General features: G+C 38.1%; 1 protein-coding gene across 2 annotated transcripts in view; it reads right to left on the bottom strand.

Annotated features, from left to right (window-relative positions):
• Window positions 1-6,384: 6,384 nt before the first annotated feature.
• Window positions 6,385-22,631, bottom strand: part of LOC126162582 (aurora kinase B-like) — a 51,715-nt gene continuing 35,468 nt past the window's right edge. For both annotated transcript variants that reach the window (XM_049919177.1, XM_049919178.1), the window contains one exon: window positions 6,385-6,649. In XM_049919177.1, coding sequence (XP_049775134.1) covers window positions 6,563-6,649 — 87 coding nt within the window. In that variant the 3' untranslated portion in view covers window positions 6,385-6,562. The remainder of the gene's footprint in view (window positions 6,650-22,631) is intronic.

The raw sequence follows: 22,631 nt of genomic DNA, 5'->3' as shown, positions 1-22,631 counted from the left end.
CATTACCCCTACTGCTTCATTCTGTGGTACTAACAATATCCCAAAGTGTCTACAAATTTTCTTGACAAATGAATATCGACCAATTTATATTATTTAATAAATGAATCCAGAAATAAATTCAATAAATATCATTAGATTGCGCAATTAATAATATGAATTTTAAGTGTGCCAGATATGTCGTAATTTCAATTTTTTTAGGCAATATTAACTGTACATATAGAGGTAGTACATATTTATTGTAATAACAAAAATAAAGCAATTCCTTTTTATACATTTTAGGCTGAAATACGCCACATCATATACAGAATCATATGAAAATCTTTTAGTTCAACAGCTAAGATAAAATTAACCTGTTTAAAAGGTAGAAAGTACTTTTGGTATTGCTCACAAAATTTGGAAACAATGTATTTACAATATTTTGTGACAGACTATAAGGTTTGCCAAACGGTGTACAGAGTAATACCAAAAGATAGAATACAGATGTATAGAAGTATGTCATACCTAATATATTACAAAAAACATAAGAATAATATCAACAAGACAAGTCATAATCTATACATATATCAGGATATGGCATTCAGATCTGAGGAACATACTGTCACAAGACAAATAACACAAAGTCAAAACTACTACATTACAACACTAAGCTACAGAAATAAATACAGTGGCCATGTAAATTACTAGAAATACAAATTGTAAGTTTACACCCATAAAATCACACCTTCAAAGAGAAGAGAAAAAACTCAGAGCCTAGGTATACGATGAGTAAGCCAACTCGAAAAACTCACGACGGGTACAGACCAGAAGAATACACTCGATCATGAGTAGGAATATAGCACAAAATCAGTTGGCCACATAAACCAGAGTATTTAAGGATATATTGACTCATGAAAGGACAAAATAATGAAAAAATATTTGGGCCTAAGCTTATGATGTGGGGACCGACCCATGAATCCAAACCACACCGGACAAATCAAAAAATGTTTTGACAGAACAAATTGAATAAAGTTCATAATCATATCAATAAGTTCAATCATATGCAAAGCGTAATTATAAGAAACATCTAGCCTCAATCAATAGTTGTACGCTCTCCTTGAGTATACACACACAGTCGTGATGGCCAAGGGTAATCAAAACAGAGTTAAGCATGAGTCTGCCCACAACTCAAGTTACAGTCAGACACAATATTGCAGTACTCAGAATGAATACATGTAAACAGAGTCATAAATAGCTTGAATGATGACATAATCCAATAGCTTGAGGACCAAAATCAGTGTATGAAAGCAGACATCTATACATCTCGTTATATTGTCTGTACTTGTAAATGTCCTCCACACCACTTGCTAATCGTCCATACAAACTAACATACATATATCAAGGCATAGAAGATCCACTGATAAAAAATAGATACTGATTTAAAGTTACATAATGTTTTGGGAAGTCAATCCCCCTACTTGAAAAACATACATTTATGTGAAACAACACTGTCTTCAGCAGTTTTGGCTAACAATTTACAAATCTCAGTCATAACACTGATGTAGTTGACAGATGCTTGAGTACATTACCCAGCACCTATGATCTCTTGTAAGTTGACTGGTCCAGCAGAGTACAGACATACAACTGTGTGGGGAGGGGATACACACCCACATGTTTCTGTTTCCTCCCTAGAGTTCTCATCACATGCTCCAGCAGAGAAGTAACTTCCTGTCTATCATTCACATCAAATCGGGAAACATTTTTTTGTGTACTAAATATGCTGTTCAGTATTTTCTCACATCACACGACATATGCTCTACCTATTTATATGCCAAAAGCAATTATGTACGGTTAATGTCAGATAGGAGTAAAAAGTGTTCACATATGAAACATTAATAAACAGTTACATGAAAAAAAAAAATCCAAATTTTTGCAGTACAAATTATGAACATTGTCCCATTTCAAAATTGCAAAAGGATCTACTCATTTAGTCTCATGGCCTATATGAATCAAGTTCTAAAGCACAAATCTATTACAAACTGCAATTATATAGCATATCATTGATTTTAACTCAATCAATAGATACTGTAAGATAGAACTTTGAAAATCATATCACCTTACATGCTACAGATTAGATTACCGTATTTACTCGAATCTAAGCCGCACTTTTTTTCGGTTTTTGTAATCTCCGTATTGTTCATCTTCGAATGTAGCAGAATTTCAATGTACTACGAAAATCCGACTGGCAAGACTGTTTGGGATGTTTGTCAATATGGCCAACTCTACTTTCTGAATTTTTTCGTACCTATGAGAAGAGATGGTTGCTAATAGGAACCTGATGAAATGTGAATCACATGCAGTATTCTCTTCACCATAAGAATAATACGAATATAAACATTTTGCCACGTATTCTTTTGTGTTTGCTGCTATCTCATTTAAATCTCCTGTCTGCCTAATAAACTACGACACTAGAGAGAGACAACAGCAAACGCGGAAGAATATACACGCATCATGTCATGTTTATATTCGTATTATTCTTATGCCTAATAGTGATACAGTCAGAAATGAAGCACGGCAACTGACAAGATTTTTAAACCTAAGATGACTAATTTCTGTGTAGAACTTGATGTACTAAAGAAGCGGCCGCAAAGATTTTCAAACGGAGAAAAATTTTCACCTAACTCTCGTTCAGAACATGTTCTATCATACGCAGTCTGTTAGTTGGTTCTTGTTGATTATCAAGGAAATCAGCAGTCTAAGTAACAACAAATAGCAGTCTCTTGCCATTGTTTCGCTAATGAGACGATTCCCATTTTTTTTTGTAAGCGGCGGTAGCGCGCACAAAGGTAAGCCATGCCGCGAGTTGCGACAGGCCGTAAACACGCACTATCAGAATGCGACAAACAATGCATGACAGTACAGTAATGCATTTTCAGCTTAAGAGTGACGTAAACACCTAGATTGAAGCAAACCAAGCAATCTATTCAAACCAGACGAAGCACGTGAAAAAGGAAGGGTACCCGAATAAATACGGATGGAGCACCTGCCGCATAGCAATGGCTACCTGGTAAAGCTTAACTGCTATGCTTACGACTCGAACCAAACTAATGTAGCTGTATCGTCATTCATTCGACCTAAATCTCATATTACCATGGACCAACTTTGTTTCGATTTGGAGATGCTGCCTAAAACTTTTCTCTCCCCTTGAATTTCGAGTCTAAAATTACAGGTGCGGCTTAGATTCGAGTAAATACGGTTGTACTTGTTCCCTAGATCATGAATACGACACTTCGTAATGATGTGGAACGTGTCAGGTTAATAAAAGGTGCCTATACAAGATATTACATTACACAAAATCACTTTTTTGTGGGAGTTGGGGAAATTACCCACTTATTATATCCAAAAATTCATTACTGATAAGCAAAACACAATCATATAGTCTTATAAATTTAAAAATAGATTTAAACTCAGGCAATAGACAAGACCAGAACTGTAGAAATAGCATCATCTTTCTTACTAAATTCATGACAAACAATACAAAATTATATAGTCTTATAAATCTTCAAATGTAGTGTGTATTTTCTTCCAGACTAGGGATCATTATGAATCTGTGTCCAAAGGCCTCGTGCTCTATACTGAACATTAACAGTGCTTGACATTTTACATACTTGCTTTGCTTACCAACAGCTCCTCTTACCTTTACACGTGCAATGGACATATCCACAAAATTCCTACTATACTGGATCTTGTCTCTAAATTATTCAGATTTACCACAAATTGGGCTACCTGTATCAGTCAAACAATTCCCTTCCCACTGATGAATCTTAATCTTAATGTAAGAACACCCAAAATCTGAATCATACTCTATTATTAAACACTTCATGTAAAAGATCAGTTTCAATTTCATCCAATGCTACATTCACACTGTCTGTGCAGAGTTTTATCAACTTTACTGGTATCATATCATTACTTCGTGGTGTCAGGTAAAGATTGAACAGAATGAATTGATTTCATAGCACAACTAGCATCACTTATTACAGAAAGAACACAAAATGTTACTGCCAAAATTACACTTCCTGCTTAGATCTCCTTTCACTTCATTCCACCAGTTTTAACTAACCACAGTAAACTTAATCCAGAATGCACATTTGTGTGTTACCATCAGTCTGATCCCAGACAAACTACAAAAAGTTTTCATCTTTATTCCCTCGCCTTACAGATAACTCACCTTTACAGTTTGGATCATGACTCTCACTTACAGTATCACTTGCCTTATCTGTACTGTCAACATCATTCACAAATAACTCTGAAACTTCATTATTCTTGAATTCCACAAATACCTGACACATCATCATTTTTCCATAATTATTTCACCAACAACATAATTAACATCACAAATCTCATCTCCATCATAATCACCTCACCTGCATTTATTCACAATAAGCTAGCAATCTCAGACAGTTATTTCACAGCTCTCATTCACATCTACATCAAAAATACCACTTATTTCAGATCCAATACAGTCATCATGTAATTTACATGCATCAATAACACTGTTTTCTGGCCAAGAGGAGAAATCATTAGTACATACTACATCAAAATTCTCATTACTCGCACCTTCTGGTTTGTGATTAGCACCTACATCATTATAATTAAGCATAGTATCCCAAAACTTTTGATCAAAACATAAATGAGAACTCTGATATTCCTTCTGTTCAACTTCAGATACCTGTGCCATATTATTAACACTGTTATTACTGTTTAATTGCAAGTGTAAATTGGGGGTCCTGTGCTTCTTGTTTCCTCAGCCCAGAACTGTGGACCTTCGTTGAGGCAGACTGCCGTTTCCAGAGTAGTTACCTTTATGATTATTTCTACTATTAAATTGCCCATGGTTATCCCCATTATTCCTATTCTGCTGATGTTCAAAATTTCCGTCTCTCTTAACATTTTGATCCTGTTAGAAGTTACCATTATCTCTGTTTCTATAGTTAATACCATTGTGATCTCTCTCATTTTGATGGTTATGGTACATACTTCTTTATACTGCCTTATCCAGCCTGTCAACATATCACAAAAATTGTTCAATACAATTTTAGGTCCATGTACTAAATCCCACTGCAATCTTTCCAGTAATCTTCTTTTGAGTGCACCAATCAATGTTATTTCGACAAATGGTTTATCCAGGTATGTTAATTTCTCAAGTTGATTCATACGAAAATATCTTTCAGAGTACCATCCCTATTCCTATAATTAGGACCATTCAAAAATTCCCTTTCAATTCTCCCTTGTTCAGCATCTGACCAAAATTTATTTAAAAACTTTTTTTGAAACTTTGATATATTTTCCACTGACTTAATTTAATTTTCTGATTGTCACTCATGCCTGACACAAAACTGGTGCATTCCAAGATGCTGTGTCAAGATTTCGTGACAACATCAAACTGAAATGTTACATTCTTCTGCAGCCTTTAATTGGTGCACACAATTTCACTGATCTTCCTGACACAAACACCATCAGCAGATGTCTAAGGGCATCCTGAATGAGCGTCATCTTTAAATTCCTTGTGGCCATTTTTTAACAGTATGAACCATTCGTAACACCGAATATGCCTTAAGCCCTCATCTCTGTACACTTCGTGCATCATTTAGTGTGTCCCAATAAAAGTTTTCTCAAGTTTTGCGCTAAGTTTAATGCAGACACGTTGCTACTATAAATCTGCCACATCGAAATTCGCTAACTGTGCAACAACGTTGTACTCAAAACAGTTATGAACAATAACAGACACGCAACAGTGAAACATTTGGCAATTACACATCAAACAAGAATGTGCAGGGATGCAAACCGTATCTTGCCACAACACACCATTGGCATGAAATTACGAATGTTCCTGAGATGTTTGAACCCACCTCACATGTGCACCTCCCAGAAACATTCTCCCTTACCTCTCTCTCACTCTCATTCTGAATATTTTTTGCTTACAGTATGTTTCCCCAAGTGCAGCTGGCATCCCTGTGGCACCATTGGCTGAACAGATTCCTTCTACGTGACCAAGCACCTGACATTTTATTATAGCCTGTTATGCTCTGCTGCTGCCTGCTTGCCTATTAATTTTTCATATGTTATTTTAGTGAAGCTTTCCCCTGTTATTAACACTCAAGACTTAGCCGTCACTTCTACTGATGGAAGACAATGACACTTCTAAATATTACTAATATATTTGTTTGCATCAAGAACATTACTCTCTTTGTACATAACCTTCAGTGTTCGTAGTTGGTAATTATTAAGTGTTGATATTCCACATAAACTCTTGTGTTATTCTTTTGTAAATGACCCACTGTCTTTATTAGTGACCTCCACTACCAACATATCACAAATAAAAAAGCTCCATACATAAAATGCACAAGATTAAAATTATTCTTTTATTAGTGTTGAGAAGTTGCTTAAAAATGCTATAAACATTCACAAACATATAAATCTTTCATAAAATAAAAAAATGCAGAGTATATACAAGATTCTACATGTATGATATACAACAGCTCTCTGATATGTACAGTAAAAGGAACAAATACAATTTACATTTACATTAAATGTCTTTAACATGGTTCTGTATCCAAGGATGTGTCATCACATGCTTTAATGGGAGACGCTGCTTTGGATTGCGTTGCAGGAGCTGTAAATAAAAAGAAAACTCTGTAACTGACTCTCACTAGAGAGGAAAGGACTTTTTCGAAGTCCTCTTGGTAGACAAATCAACAGGCAGAATATACAGTCCAACTAATAAAACAATCAAAATGCATAAATGAAAAGTTGTTTCCCATTGTTACCGTCATTCCTCTCTTCCTCCATTACACAGATGTATCAGCATTTGATGGTATTTTGGAATTACATCATTGGCAAATGTCAAAGTTTTTAATTATTCTTCCTGAACGTCAACTACTACTCCAAATTTTTCCTCTGTTTCCTCTACTGCTTGCTCAATGAACAGATTGAACATCAGCAATAGGCTACATTCCTATCTTACTCCCTTTTCCAAATGTTGCAGCCCTTCTATGCCCCTAGATTCGTAACGGCCATTTGATTTCTGTACAAGTTGTATACAACTTCCCACTCCCCATATTTTACCCCTGCAACTTTCACAATTCCGAAGAGTGTATTCTAGGTGACATTGTCAAAACTCACTCTCCAAAAAATGCTATAAATGTAGGTTTGCCTTACTTTAATCTGTCTTCTAAGGTAAGTCACAGGCTTGTACTGCCTTGCTTGTTTCTACTTTTCTTTGGAACCCAAACTTATCATCCCCGAGGTCAACTTCTACCAATTTTTCCATTTTTCTGCAAATAATTCACGCTAATACTTTGCAAACATGACTTACTAAACTAACAGTTTGGTAGTACTCACACCTGTCTCTTACATCCTGCACAAGGTAGAACAGTTTTGTCGTTGCTGTTCTACAGAAATCAGTAACTCTCACATAATGACCTCTACTCCTGGGGCCTTGTTTCAACTTGGGGCTTTCAGAGCCCAATCAAATTCTTTTTGCATATAGTATCTCTTTTCTTCATCTATGTTCTCTTCCCTTTCTGTAATACTGCCTTCAAGTCAGTTTTCATTTTATAGGCACTTTATATTCTGCTGCCTTCAGCTGTCTTCTTTGCTTAGTCAGGGTGTATACGGGGACAAGGAAAAAAAATTCCCGGACTATTCCCGGATTTCTCCCGGGTATCCGGTTGTAAAAAATATCGAAAATACACTTTTTCTGTGCTAAGTGACAGTAGGTTTTCCGTAGATATTACCTCGGGGAAGACGGAGCAGAGAAGTTTTGGAGAGACTTTTAATAAAAAAAAGGAGAGAAGTTTTGGAAAGACCTTTGATTTGCAGCAACATATACGCTGCATATTTTTGTATTACGAAAGTATAAATTCGAATTGCACCAAACACAGCGCGTTAGTTTCCGGAACGATGCAACCGAGGTTGCTATGTCCTTTTGTAAGCGAGTCATATCTCAAGCCAGCCGATGACAGCAGCTATTCATAGCATAGGACACGTGTTATAGTCAGCCAATAACAAGATTACTGGTTACATAGCGCGAACACACAAGAGGAAAAGTTAACGGTTTAAAGTAATGTACACAGTACCGTATGTCTACAAGAAAAGCTAAGCTTTCACATATAATATTGGTCTCTAAGATTTACACGCTACAATAGAAGTTAAACTTTCACATGTAATATTGATCTTTTTTTGCGTGTGTTATACTTTAAGATACATCACACAAATGTGCCAGTAAATTTAAAATTATGACATAAATGCCTCGGCTCGAAATTCTTGTAAGTGGCTGGTCCTCAAACTGTTCAGTTTCGAACGCTCTGTGATTTAGATGTCCATTCCACTTTCTCACATGTAACATAATTCATCGTGCGTGAAAAGAAATTTCCTTTGAAAGTAACGCTTTTGTAACCACCGTTCGCAATACTGTTAGAAATAGGTTCGATTTACCAGTTGCCAGAGAGCTCCAGAAAACGCATTATTGTGCGTGTGCAACTGCAGTGGTGTAGGAAGCCTGCATGTTCGTGTGTATAAAGCACTAAGAGAGCTTACATCGCACCATGAAAGAAACAGGGCATCAGAGGATACTCCAACGAGCATCGAAATTTCGTAAACCATACTAAAATGCATAATTTGGCTTGAAGTGCAAATTGGCTTTTCCCAGATTCACAATGAAGTAGGTACCATCTGATATTAAGCTTTTCAGTGTGGGTTTTGGGATGTAAATTTTCTTGGAGTACCAGTACTCTACGATCTCGTGTTTGGTTCTTTATTATGGCGTAATGCCATACATGGCAGAAGATGATAACGTGCACTTGAAATTCAGCGAACAGTTGGAACTAGCCAATACTGTAGAATGAAACACTTCGTTTCAAATAAAATGATTGCCTCAGCGGAATTTCTTTAGCAAACTTGCAAAAATAACTTCATTCTTCCGCAAGGCGATTAATGCTTGACTGCTACTAACTTGGAAAGAAAATCAGACACTGAAATTAATAATATATTTTTGCCCTCCGTAATTATGTGAATGTATTTTAATTCACTTGATAGCTCCCGGCCACAGATATCCGTTTTGTTTTCATTTGACTGTGGAGCTGTACACGAAGAGAAGCATCGAAATCACTTAACGTGAACACGGGTCACGTAGGACTAACCCCCTCCCCACTACAACTCTGTGCAAGCGCGAATCTAGCAGCTAGGGCGCGCGAGGAAATTTCTCTCATTTGCATCTGGCTTACAACTAACAGCCAAACTTCAAGTAGCGGGAAGCGGTAGAAGGTACTGCTTATCCGCGAGTCAAATGCGCATGCGCAACAGACCGCTGGCAACGGGTCAAACGAACCTAATGTGAACAGTTGTTACGTCATGCTCATAGCAAGCAGTTTATTGTTACGAAGAATTGCAGTCTGCGCCCTACGGCCTTTGACATATTTTTGCTATCTGCGAACGCTTGTGCGTGCATGGTGTTTATTGTCCTAAATTGCACATTTCCTTTGCCACTAAAGTTTTATTTTTTTCCCTCTTGTTTATATTTTATTGCTGCAGTTCTCCAGAAGCCAGGATACAATAACATTCTTTGCTAGAGAATCAATACTGCAGTCAAAATTACAAAAATTTAACAGAAAGCTAAAACAATGAAAAATTCCCGGAATTCCGAAAAATTCCTGGGTTTTTCCCGGTTTTCTCCCGGATGAAAAAATTCCCGGGTTTTTCCCGGTTGTCCCGGGTCGTATACACCCTGTTAGTACTGGTTTTCCATCCGAGTTCTTGACACTACTGGTTGTCTTTTCTCTAAAGGCCTGTTATTTTCCTATAGCCAGTATCTAGCCGTCCCCTACTTATATATGATTATACAGCCTTGCAAGTTTCTTCTAGCCATTCCTGCTTCACCATTTAGCACTTTGTCAGTCTTATTTGTACATGTCTATATTCCCCTTTTCTGCATTTTTTCTTCATCTATTAAACTAAATATCTCCCGTGACATCCAAGGATTTCTACTAGGACTAGACTTTTTACTTATCTGATCCTTCCTGTCTTCACTATTTCATTCTCAAAGCAACCCATTTGTCTTCCACTGTATTAATTTGTTTCAGTCAATTGTTACCTAATGCTCTCCCTGAAACTCAACAACCTCTGGTTCTTTTAACTTATCCAGGTCTCAATTCAATTTGCAACTTTTTTGTAGTTTCTTCAGTTTTAAATTGTAGTTCATTACCAATAAATTGTAGTCAGGGTCTACACCTGCCTCTAGATATGTCTTAATTTAAAATCTGGTTCCAGAATCTGTTTCTTGCCATTGTACAGGATGAGCCGGAAAGGACTTTACAGCTTGGGAATAATATGAAAATTTATTGAGATAGCTTACAGAATCAGTAAAGGTGTCATTTTATAGCAAATAACCTCAGGTTTGATTCAAGCAGTGCATCATTTCATCACCAGGAGTTCCAGCATAGAGCACAGGTAAAATGGCTACTTTCACTCGTGCAGAGAGTGCTCAGTGTGTTTTGGTTTCATGAAACACACTCTGCAACAACGTTCAGAGTAAATTTTGCACGAAATACATTGCAGAACCTATATGCAGGTCTACAATTTACTCTTGCTACAAGAACTTTGTTGGGACGAGTTGTTCACTGCGCTATGATGAATCACCGGGTCATCCGCCTCTTGATGATTCAAGTCTAACAAGTTAGGGAGAGCTTTGCTCGCAGTCCACAAACATCAACATGATGTGCATCTTGCGAGACTGGCATTCCGCAAAGACTGAGTGGCGAGTACTGCATACAAGTTTACATTCAAAACCATACACATTCCCGATGACACAGCACATTAGTAAGGCAGGTAAGGTTACTTATGGACATTTCTGTTCAGAAATGTTGCATCAGATAGAGGACGAGATATTCTTGAACACAATAATCTTCAGCAATAAGTCATTTCATATCAGTGGCATGGTGACCACCCACAAGTGCAGAATATGGGGCAGTGAAAATCCACACGCAATCCTGGAACTGTTCATGACAACCCCAAAATTAATGGGTTTTGTGCCCTTAACAAACAAAGTATGCGGTCCTTTCTCCTTCCTTGAGAAAACTGTCACTGGTATTGTGTATCTGGATATGCTTTAAAACTTTTCAATTGCACAAACCAGTCAAGATGAGACAGACAGGATGATTTATATCAGCAAGACATTGCATCACCTTATTTCCTCAAGGAAGTTTAAGGTTTCCTCGATAATCGCTTCCCAGGCCAGTGGACCGGCCGTGAAGGGCCAACTGAATGGTCACCTCGCTCCACAGACTTGATACCATTGGATTTGTTTCTCTGGGATTTCATTGAAGGCCATGTGTGTGATCCTCCTCTACCAAACAATTTAACTGACCTGGAAAATCAAATTTACGCTGATGTTCCACAAGTTACGTTCAATTTGCTGCAACAAGTGTGGGAAGAAATTTATTACCAGTGGACTGTTTGTCGCATCACAAAAGGTAGTCACATCGAATCAAAATTCCACTTGACACTATGTTGTTTGGTACAAAGTGATATCTACCGATTCTGTAACTTAACTCAATAAATTTCTATATCACTCCCAAGCTGTAAAGCCTTCTTTTCATTCTGTATTATTAATCTGAAACCTTCCAGTGTCTCCAGTCTCTTCCAAAATACAAATTTCTTTCATGAGTCTTAGTGATAATTCAATTACGTTTTATGCAAAATTCTACCAGGCAGCTTCCTCTCATTCCTTTTCCCCAGTCCATATTTACCTATTTTTCATTCTCTTCCTCTTCCTGCTATCTAATTCAAGTCCCCATCACAATAATGTTTTCCTCTCCCTAAGTATCCAAATGATTACTTTGATCTGATCACACAGTTTTTCAACCTCTCCATCATGTTCAGAACTAGTTGGCATATGAACTACTATCATGGTGGATGTTGGCCTTGTGTATCTTGTCTAATAATGTGTTCACTATGCTGTTCAAGTGGCTTACCCACATTCTTATTTTCTTATTCATTTAACACTCTTTCCTGTATTACCCTATTTGATTTTGTAATTACAGCCCTATACTCACCTGACTACAAGCCACATTCACATCCTTACACCAAAGTTTGAAATTCCACTATTACTTCAACCTACTCTTTCCTTTTTTAAAATTTTCTACGCCAGCTGCCCAATTAAGAAATCTAACACTCCACACTCCAACCATAGAATGCCAGTTTGGTTTTCCTGGAGACATCCTCCTAGTAGTTCCTGCTCAGAGATCCGAATGGGGGAACATTGTACCTCTGAAATATTTTACCCAAAAGGATGCCATCGTCTTCACCATACAGTAGAACACATCTAGGCCATGTTTTGATGTTACAAGGCTGGTTCAGTCAATCATCAAGACTGTCACTCCCTGAAATTAGTGGAAGGCTGTTGCTCCTATTCAGGACCTAGATGTTTGTCTGCCTCTCAACAGATAGCCCTCTGCTGTGATGGCAACTATGGTATACCTATTAAACATGAACAGTACAAAACATTAACATGTTTAACACACTAGTAAGAGAAGAAGCTGTGATAGATACAAGAAATGTTTGTAACTGAGTAGGATATTAATGGAGATGGTACCAATATCAGAGAAAACAATACTGCAGAAGGCTTTAAATTGCTGCTGAAGAGTAGAAAATAAGAGTCTATGACACTGGAAGTTATACAGAATTTACAGAACTGAATAAATCCATCTGAGGGTAAAGAGAACACTAAATCAACCAAATCTGCCAAACAGATGCAAACAAAATGAGCACTTATTATGGTCAGTTATTATATGCCACCTGTCAGGAAGAGTGACAAAGTAACACTAAGCATCTGAAGTGTTCCTTTTAATAATGTTCACCTCATCAAGTGAACTTTTCCTGAAATATTTCCAGGTGGAAAAAGGCAACCCATGTGTCAACAACAAAAATCTGAGCCCGAAAGTTCGATATGAAAAAAATCTGGAGATTTTGTTAAAGTGGAGCTTGTGCAATTATCTACAGAATGTCTGCATTAAACTATTCTGAATATCTGAAACCACAATATAACTGCTTTAATTCACAAGACATGCATGTGTTTTTGTCAGTGGCACATGAGATTTTAACCAGAACTTTAACTGACTGACTAGAGCAAGGAAGATGCTAGTTTCAGGACTGTTTATGGTGGTACAGGCCATGTGCACAGTCATATGAATACCCTTCAAACAACACTTTCTATATTGCCATCACAGAGGGCAATCCATTGCTCTGCTGAAATATGGAATGCAGAGTTGCCTAAAGGGGGCCACCACTATCTCTGGCTGTCCAGCTTCCAGAGGGTCTTGTCCTGTCCAGAATGCACCTAACTTTTCAATAGCCTATAGCACATTTCATCTAATGGCAGCCCTCAAACCACAATTTTGTTAACCCACTACTGTGCTCAACAATTTTAGTAATAGAAGCAGAGGTCACAACCTGGTATGTATCATTGACTTAACTGAGACTTGCCAGCACCTTAAAGTTCCATATAGTGATATAAACTACAGATTTTGTCTGTCAGTACAGTTGTTCCTCATACTTACTTTGTCAATTTCTTAGAAATGATCCTTGTGGAAAGGAAACTGTTTTAGTCTTTTGTAATAAGTATTCACAACTTTTCCACTATGCCAAAGGAAATTTATCTATAATTTGACACTAAGGTAGAAATTGTGCGGTGTACGTTTGGCTTTTAATGCTGTTTGTTGGAGTAATCCAAAATGAAGTATGGCAAGTCACTATTGAAAGAAATTGCTGCAAGAAATGTAAACTGGTTTTCTTCGCATGTATAATTATTTTGGATCTACTGAAGTAACTGTATGTTATCATGTATAATCAACATTCTCAGAAAGAAGGTATATTCAACAGTCTCCGAAAGAAAGTGCAATTAAATGTTCATGTCCACCAGTTTACTATCAAATGAATATTTGTTACATGTTCAAGATACAGCTGCTTCATACACAACACAAACTCATTTTGGAAAATGAATCATTTGCAGCTGTAATGTATTGTTTTGCATTCAATGCTGGATCATTTGGACTAGATAGAACAATGACTTATAACTGAATTGACTGTTCTGTTACTTAAACATCATTAGTATGCTTCTAGTGATTCTTGTTTTGGGTTAGTGAACTTTAATTATTGTGATAGTGTTAGCATTTTGTTGGAAACTTTAAAACTATTCATTATTGTTTACACTGAGAGCACACACTGAGGACACATTCAGCCAAGGGTACTGGCGCGCGCGCGCGCACACACACACACACACACACACACACACACACACACACACACACACACACACACTACTGTTACGTGAGTACTTAAGAGGCATTATTAATGCTAACACTACAATTACCTACTTATACCAATGACTATTCATGAACTATTGGGTTGGTGAACAGTTTTGTAGCTTTTTATGTAAGTTCAATAAACACAACTGATACACATAACAGGCTTCAGTCATCAATAATATACTTTCCTTCACTATTTACAACAGTCTGACAATGCTTTGGATAACTTTTTGAATTGCGACTAGATACTACATGGTTTTGAGGTGAAGAACTTGTCGAGCCATATTTGGAGGGCATTTTAACCCGGAAACTAAGTTCATTGAAGGTTGTCAAAGAGAGAGGAGAAATTTTGCAAATATGAGGGGCCTCAGGTGAATAAGGTGCAAGCGGAATAATGTCCAAACCCAATGCCCGTAGTGTTTTTTGTAGGTTTGGCAGAATGCATGCGGGCATTATTGTGGGATAGCATTACTTCATGCAGTCTTCCTGGTTGCTGTTTTTCAACTGCATCTGCAAGATGTCTTAGTTGTTGACAATAAATATCAGCAGTGATGATTACACCTCAGAGAAGCAACTCTTAGTACACCACACCATCACTTTTCCACAGATACACAACATTATCTTTTGTGGATGCACACAGGTTTTTGTACAAAGAGTTGCTGCTTTGTTTGGGCTCAACCACTCCTTTCGTTTCCCGTAATAATACAAGATGGAATGGTTGGTGTTGTTCAAGAACCAATTGATGACGAGTTAGCCGAGATGCACATATGGCCACCCACTGATTACTGTGATTTTGGCTTAGTGCCTGCCATACCCATACACCCAATTTTTTTTTAACTCCCCTTCTACATCTACACCTACATCCATACTCCGCAAGCCACCTGACGGTGTATGGCGGAGGGTACCTTGAGTACCTCTATCGGTTCTCCCTTCTATTCCAGTCTCGTATTGTTCGTGGAAAGAAGGATTGTCGGCACGCTTCTGTGTGGGCTCTAATCTCTCTGATTTTATCCTCATGGTCTCTTCGCGAGATATATGTAGGAGGGAGCAATATACTGCTTGACTCTTCGGTGAAGGTATGTTCTCGAAACTTTAACAAAAGCCCGTACCGAGCTACTGAGCGTCTCTCCTGCAGAATCTTCCACTGGAGTTTATCTATCGTCTCCGTAACGCTTTCGCGATTACTAAATGATCCTGTAATGAACCGCGCTGCTCTCCGTTGGATCTTCTCTATCTCTTCTATCAACCCTATCTGGTACGGATCCCACACTGCTGAGCAGTATTCAAGCAGTGGGCGAACAAGCGTACTGTAACCTACTTCCTTTGTTTTCGGATTGCATTTCCTTAGGATTCTTCCAATGAATCTGTCTGGCATCTGCTTTACCGACTATCAACTTTATATGATCATTCCATTTTAAATCACTCCTAATGTGTACTCCCAGATAATTTATGGAATTAACTGCCTCCAGTTGCTGACCTGCTATTTTGTAGCTAAATGATATGGGATCTTTCTTTGTATTCACAGCACATTACACTTGTCTATATTGACATTCAATTGCCATTCCCTGCACCATGCGTCAATTCGTTGCAGATCCTCCTGCATTTTAGTACAATTTTCCATTGTTAAAACCTCTCAATATACTACAGCACCATCCGCAAAAAGCCTCAGTGAACTTCCGATGTTATCCACAAGGTCATTTATATATATTGTGAATAGCAACGGTCCTATGACACTCCCCTGCGGCACACCTGAAATCACTCTTACTTCGGAAAACTTCTCTCCATTGAGAATGACATGCTGCGTTCTGTTATCTAGGAACTCTTCAGTCCAATCACACAATTGGTCTGATAGTCCATATGCTCTTACTTTGTTCATTAAACGACAGTGGGGAACTGTATCAAATGCCTTGCGGAAGTCAAGAAACACGGCATCTACCTGGGAACCCGTGACCTCTGAGTCTCGTGGATGAATAGTGCAAGCTGGGTTTCACACAACCGTCTTTTTCGAAACCCATGCTGATTCCTACAGAGTAGATTTCTAGTCTCCAGAAAAGACATTATACTTGAACATAATACATGTTCCAAAATTCTACAACTGATCGACATTAGAGATATAGGTCTATAGTTCTGCACATCTGTTCGATGTCCCTTCTTGAAAACGGGGATGACCTGTGCCCTTTTCCAATCCTTTGGAACGCTACGCTCTTCTAGAGACCTAGGTATACCGCTGCAAGAAGGGGGGGCAAGTTCCTTTGCGTACTCTGTGTAAAATAGAACTGGTATCCCATCAGGTCCAGCGGCCTTCCCTCTTTTGAGCAATTTTAATTGTTTCTCTATCCTGTCGTCTATTTCGATATCTACCATTTTGTCATCTGTGCGACAATCTAGAGAAGGAACAACAGTGCAGTCTTCCTCTGTGAAACAGCTTTCGAAAAAGACATTTAGTATTTCGGAGGAGGAGGAGATTACTGTTTACCGTCCCGTCGACAAAGAGGTGATTAGAGATGGAGCACAAGCTCGGATTAGGGAAGGATGGGGGGAAGGAAATCGGCAGTGGCCTTTCTAAGGAACCATTCCGGCATTTGCCTGAAGTGATTTAGGGAAATCACGGAAAACCTAGATCAGGATGGCCGGACACGGGATTGAACCGCCGTCCTCCCGAATGCGAGTCCAGTGTGCTAACTAGTATTCCGGTCTTTAGTCTGTCATCCTCTGTTTCAGTACCATTTTGGTCACAGAGTGTCTGGACATTTTGTTTTGATCCACCTACCGCTTTGACGTAAGACCAAAATTTCTTAGGATTTTCTGCCACGTCAGTACACAGAACTTTACTTTAGAATTCATTGAACGCATCTCGCATAGATTTCGCTTCGCATAATTTTTGTTTGTCTGCAAGGCTTTGGCTATGTTTATGCTTGCTGTGAAGTTCCCTTTGCTTCCGCAGCAGTTTTCTAACTCTGTTGTTGTACCACGGTGGCTCTTTTCCATCTCTTACTATCTTGCTTGGCACATACTCATCTAACACATATTGTATGATGGTTTTGAACTTTGTCCACTGATCCTCAACACTATCTGTCCAGCCTGTCTCTGCGGTATACATTCCAATCTGAGTTTACGATTTCATTATTGTTTACGTCTGGTTTCAGCCAACTTTCTGTCCCTAGTACCTTCATGCAAATGTCGCATGATGGTGTGATGATTACATCGCATCATATTTGCAGTTCTCTCGTACATTACAAACGATCATTGTGGATTAATGTGTGTAAATTATCACCAAACCCGAAAGGTCTTTCTAAATGTAGAGAGTCAGTAATGTCAAAACAATTCTCATAATTAGAAAACCATTTTCTTGCCATAAAAAACCACTTTGTCTACAGGCCACAAGTGGTCCATCAGGACCATCCGACCGCTGTATCATCCTCAGAGGAGGATGCGGATAGGAGGGCATGGGGTCAGCATACCGCTCTCCCGGTCGTTTGGTGGTATTCTTGACCAAACCCGCTACTAATCGGGCGAGTAGTTCCTCAATTGGCATCATGAGGCTGAGTGCACTCCGAAAAACGGCAACAGCGCATGGCGGTCTGGATGGTCACCCATCCAAGCACCGACCACGCCCGACAGTGCTTAACTTCGGTGATCTCACAGGAACTGGTGTAACCACTGCGGCAAGGCCGTTGCCTATTTTCTTGCCATGCTAAAGTGTCCACTGGCATTATCCCGATACACGGTGCTAATGTTTCTGCCTGGCTTTGCTGCTGTCACCCCCTTAATTGAACTCAAGTAGAAGAATATGCTGGAAACGTTCAGATTTCTCCACTTGTAACACCATTTTCTAGTGTCCACAGATTCACTCACTATCTCCAAAAGACGATATGTGAACACAAATAGCAAAAGTGAACTATAAAAAGATGACAATAAATAAATAAATAAATAAACCCATAGCAACTGGAATACCAACTTACAAAACAAAAATGCTACAAACTTATGCACCAACCTAATAAATTCTCTAAATCGTGAGCATAGTATGTGACTGACTAATAACCCCAGTCATAGACCAATGTCTTAACACTTATGTAGGTCTGTACTTATTATACTTATCAAATGTGATATAATATCTGATAAAGATCAATTTTATTTATCATTGAAACAAGATCAGACTGGAGGGTACAAAACAACGCACAGTAAAAGAATGCAATCAGTAATATGACACTGGAATCACTATACGGCATACTGAAGAAGAGGTCACTCAAACTCAACATTCTGTTACTCAGCATGCCAGAGAGAACTTTTAGGTGCCCATTGTTGTAGTAATAGTAATAGTAGTAGTAGTAGTAGTAGTAGCAGTAGCAGCAGCAGCAGCACTACTACTACTATTTCATGACAGCCAGGAAAACTGAGTATCTGCTATGTTTCGTGTTTGCAAAAGGAACAGACATGTCCACAACTGTTGCAGAACTCCAGTGTCAAACCAACACTGTAGACGAATCATTAGTGTGATTATAGCAATGAGAACAAGATGAGAGTTATCTTGCTGTGGTCACATTGTACTGTGCAGAAGCCCTACTTTTAGCACACAACTTTTCATCCATTGGTTCTGCACATGAATCCGCCATAACATCAGGTCCAGTATTTGATCATGTGTAATAAAGTGGTATTCAGGACTCACCTGAACAATCCTTGCCCACAAGAGGAGTTAGAACACCCAAGTAATAATGTTCATTACAATTTGATCTTCTGGATCAAATTCTTTATGAATAATTCCTATGGAATAAAAGAAAATTGTGAGCAGTGTCTTGACACGACTTTTCTACATTCACACTTTTTTGGTTTAGGATATTCTGGACCTTTCCATTCCAAGTTCTGGTGCTCTGTAAGTGACCCGTACTGAAAACACGATGTTTCACCACCCATTATGATGCTTGACAAGAAGTATGTGTCCCTATCAGCCAATTGTTTCATCTCTCTGCAGTGTTTCACTGTGAAATGTTTTTAATCGTCCGTGAATGTGTAGGGCTCAAAGTGACAACAGATCATCTTTTTTGCCCAAATTTTCAGTCACAATGCAGTGCACAGTTGTTTTAGGAATTCCAGATAGCTCCTTAATTGTCCTGGTAGATTCACAAGGTCATTTTGAAGGATTTCAGCCACTTTTTGATCATCATCTTCGACCATCACCAATGATCCTGGAAGTCTATCGTCTTCAATGATCTATCTGCCATCACGAAATCTTGCAAACCCCTTAAAACCGTTTTTATGGCCCTCTGCTGCACTACCGTGAACACACTGTATAATTTCAATAGTTTCTGTGGCATTCTTACCCATTTCAAAACAAAGCTTAATGTTGGCACATTGCTCCATTGTTCATTTCATGTCTGGGGGTGAAAACATACTGCTACAGTTTTGTTTACTATGAGCGGTCAGTGATACCAGCACTCTTCCTTTTACAACAGCAGCTACATAAACACTACGCTAATTAATTCCTGCGTCATATCACATATGGTAGTAGTACTTCCGCAAATATAAAGTCGGTCACCTTTTCTGTGGGTCAGACTGTGTATTTTGATTGAAAAGAGGGCAACATACTTGGTAATATTTAAGAGAAACTATGCTTTCTCGAGCATTTTTTATTTTTATTTTTTTTTATTTTTGGTAAGTTTCAACTTTGAGGAGTCGTAGAAATGAAACCATAATTAGAAGCAAAATTTCTTTTGCACAGTTTAAAGATAATCATTTTCTATTTGCAGGGTGATTTTAATTATTTTCTGATTAGTTGTTTCATTGCTGTAATGTAAAATGCACAACTCTACAATTAAACTACTGCGAGAAAGCACCGCTGTAAAACTAACTTTTTCGTTGCTTTGTATGTCATTACCAATTAATACTCCCCATTTTCATCAGATTAAGAATCTGTTAAGCAATTGCTTTAGTAGCTGCAATATACACAAGGCAGCAGTGGAGTGTAGTTGTCACACCAGCATGCTGCCCCATTGTTATAATGCTTGATAGGCCCCTATTCACCAGCAAAGAATGGCAACTTCGTACTGACATTCAAGTATAGAATTGCTGGACTAAGAAGTTGTTGCAATAAGATTAGTTTGAATAAATTTTGTAGGAAAAAATTTTGAATGGAATAAAACCTACCATAACTGCTTTTGCATCTGTCTGAGGCCTTCCTGCTGCTATTTCAGTCATTTAATAGGATCAGCAGTAGCTCTACTGCAAAGTAGAAACAGTGGGCTCTTTGTGCACATCAGTTTTCAAGTTTGCGCACCTGACTCCCTGGATTCCTTCAGGCACTTTAGGGAACACTTCCCAGAGCAGAATGACACAGCTGTCAATTACAATTTATCTTAAAATTCTTGTTCTTTGCTACCTTGTTCTCGACAAGGGCACTGAAGACAGAGGTGTTCATTTCACAGTGCAAAACTGGCAACCACAGAAGTTTAATTTCCTCGTCAGCTGAGCCCAATACACTTTCCAGAAGGTATTGTGACCTGTTGTGCAATCCTGTGTATTCCAGTAGACATGCTTTAGTAAATTCCATGTACAATGTGACATTGGACGTATTTCAGAATACTCTATTTACCACCCTGATCTATAACAATTGCAGACCTGTTTAGCAATTTTTAAAGAACACTCCTAAACCACTTTTTATAGTGTGTTATCCCACGAAGATAATCTGCACCTCCTTTTTGCCCAATAAAACATAAGCCACAATTTTAAATGAACCCATCTTCATTACCAATGTGCACATTATAAGCTTCCCCCCTCCCCCACGGAGTTTGAATTCTTCCTTACAAGCCATTCACTTTAACACTTTCTTCAAGGTAATTAAGTACATTTTCTTATGCATAAGGCAATTTTTGTTCCTGCCATCCAAAGTTCTTAGAATGGTTTGTACCACACCAATTCACCTCATTATAGCAAGTCAGTCCAATGATCACAAGTATTTTATTTTTCCACAGAAATTCTTCCTTTCCTGTTACTCCATTATTTTCCCTCAGCACAGGCTTTTTATTAAACTGTTTTATCTAAAGCCCAATTTCCAAGTAGCATGCCAAGGCATTGTTTACTCATACCAAAACATCATCTTTAATCTTGAACTTTTCCAATACAACTGCTATTGTTGGAAATTGCTCTTCCACATCAAAGTCTGATTTTCCTTCTTATGACTCCCTGTGTAAAAATGTCCAATGCAAACTTCTGTCACCTGCCAGTACTCTTGTTCTGATTATACCAGACATGAATTCCCTCAAAAGAATTTTCACTGTACTTTTACTAATACTGAAACGTTAAAGTAATCTCCTTGCTGGCTGTGTAATGCAAGCATGTGTACTGATGACCATGGACTTTTCACACACTGGCAATGCTGCACTGTTTCACACAAGTACATAGCAACTAATTACATCACAAAGACTGTTTCATAGGAGTACATAACAACAACTGAGGATATGATTGTTTCCTATCTGATGCACGCACAACTCTGATGTAAATACTTCAAACTGAAATTTTGTTCAGAGGTCCAGCAACACAGCATACATAAGGATGCAAAAGCAAATAATTTAAACATATGATATTAGCATTTTATGTAGAGTTAGTACCAAAAACATAAAAGCTGTGAAAGGCTACAACAGAGCTAGCATTTGCACTTTTCATCTTGTTAATACACATCGGCAATAGGCAAATTGCAGCAATTTACCTCAGTCATTATTATGACAAAACGAATATTTGGGAATCAACGGAAATCTGTAAGCAGAGAATGGCTGTACCTTTAAACTGTGCAAAGGAGCTCTCTCTCTCTCTCTCTCTCTCTCTCTCTCTCTCTCTCTCTCTCTCTCTCTCTCTCTCTCATGGTCTGGATTCCATGAGTCTTCAAAGTTGTCACTTGTCTAAAAATTTTCAAAAGCATGCTTTCTCTTACAGCCCCATTTCAACTAAAAGTTATTATTCACACACCAAATGAAAGAAGACATTCCACAATTCCAACAAGGTACTACACATCTATGTACATCATGCAGCACACCCAGAATAAGAGCTCAGAGTCAGGGGTCAATCATAAAATGGATAGTATTGCTTTTAAGAGATTTCGATGAAATTATTAATAGCAAGTACTTGAGCCTGACATGTTATTTTGCAAAAACAGACATAAATGTCTTATGGGATAACAGCAATCAGTGATTTTATAATGTTACTTAAAATCAGTCTTGATTGCAAAATTTTTTTATTATTCATATGATTTGCAATCCTGACATGCTAAACAGAGTAACAAGCAGAGAATGTTCATGCAGCACAAAC

The sequence above is a fragment of the Schistocerca cancellata genome, chromosome 2 (genome assembly GCF_023864275.1).
Source record: "Schistocerca cancellata isolate TAMUIC-IGC-003103 chromosome 2, iqSchCanc2.1, whole genome shotgun sequence".
In the NCBI taxonomy this organism is placed as follows: Eukaryota; Metazoa; Arthropoda; class Insecta; order Orthoptera; family Acrididae; genus Schistocerca; species Schistocerca cancellata.
The sequence above is the reverse complement of the archived record's forward strand: the minus strand, read 5'-3'. Positions and strand labels throughout refer to the sequence as shown.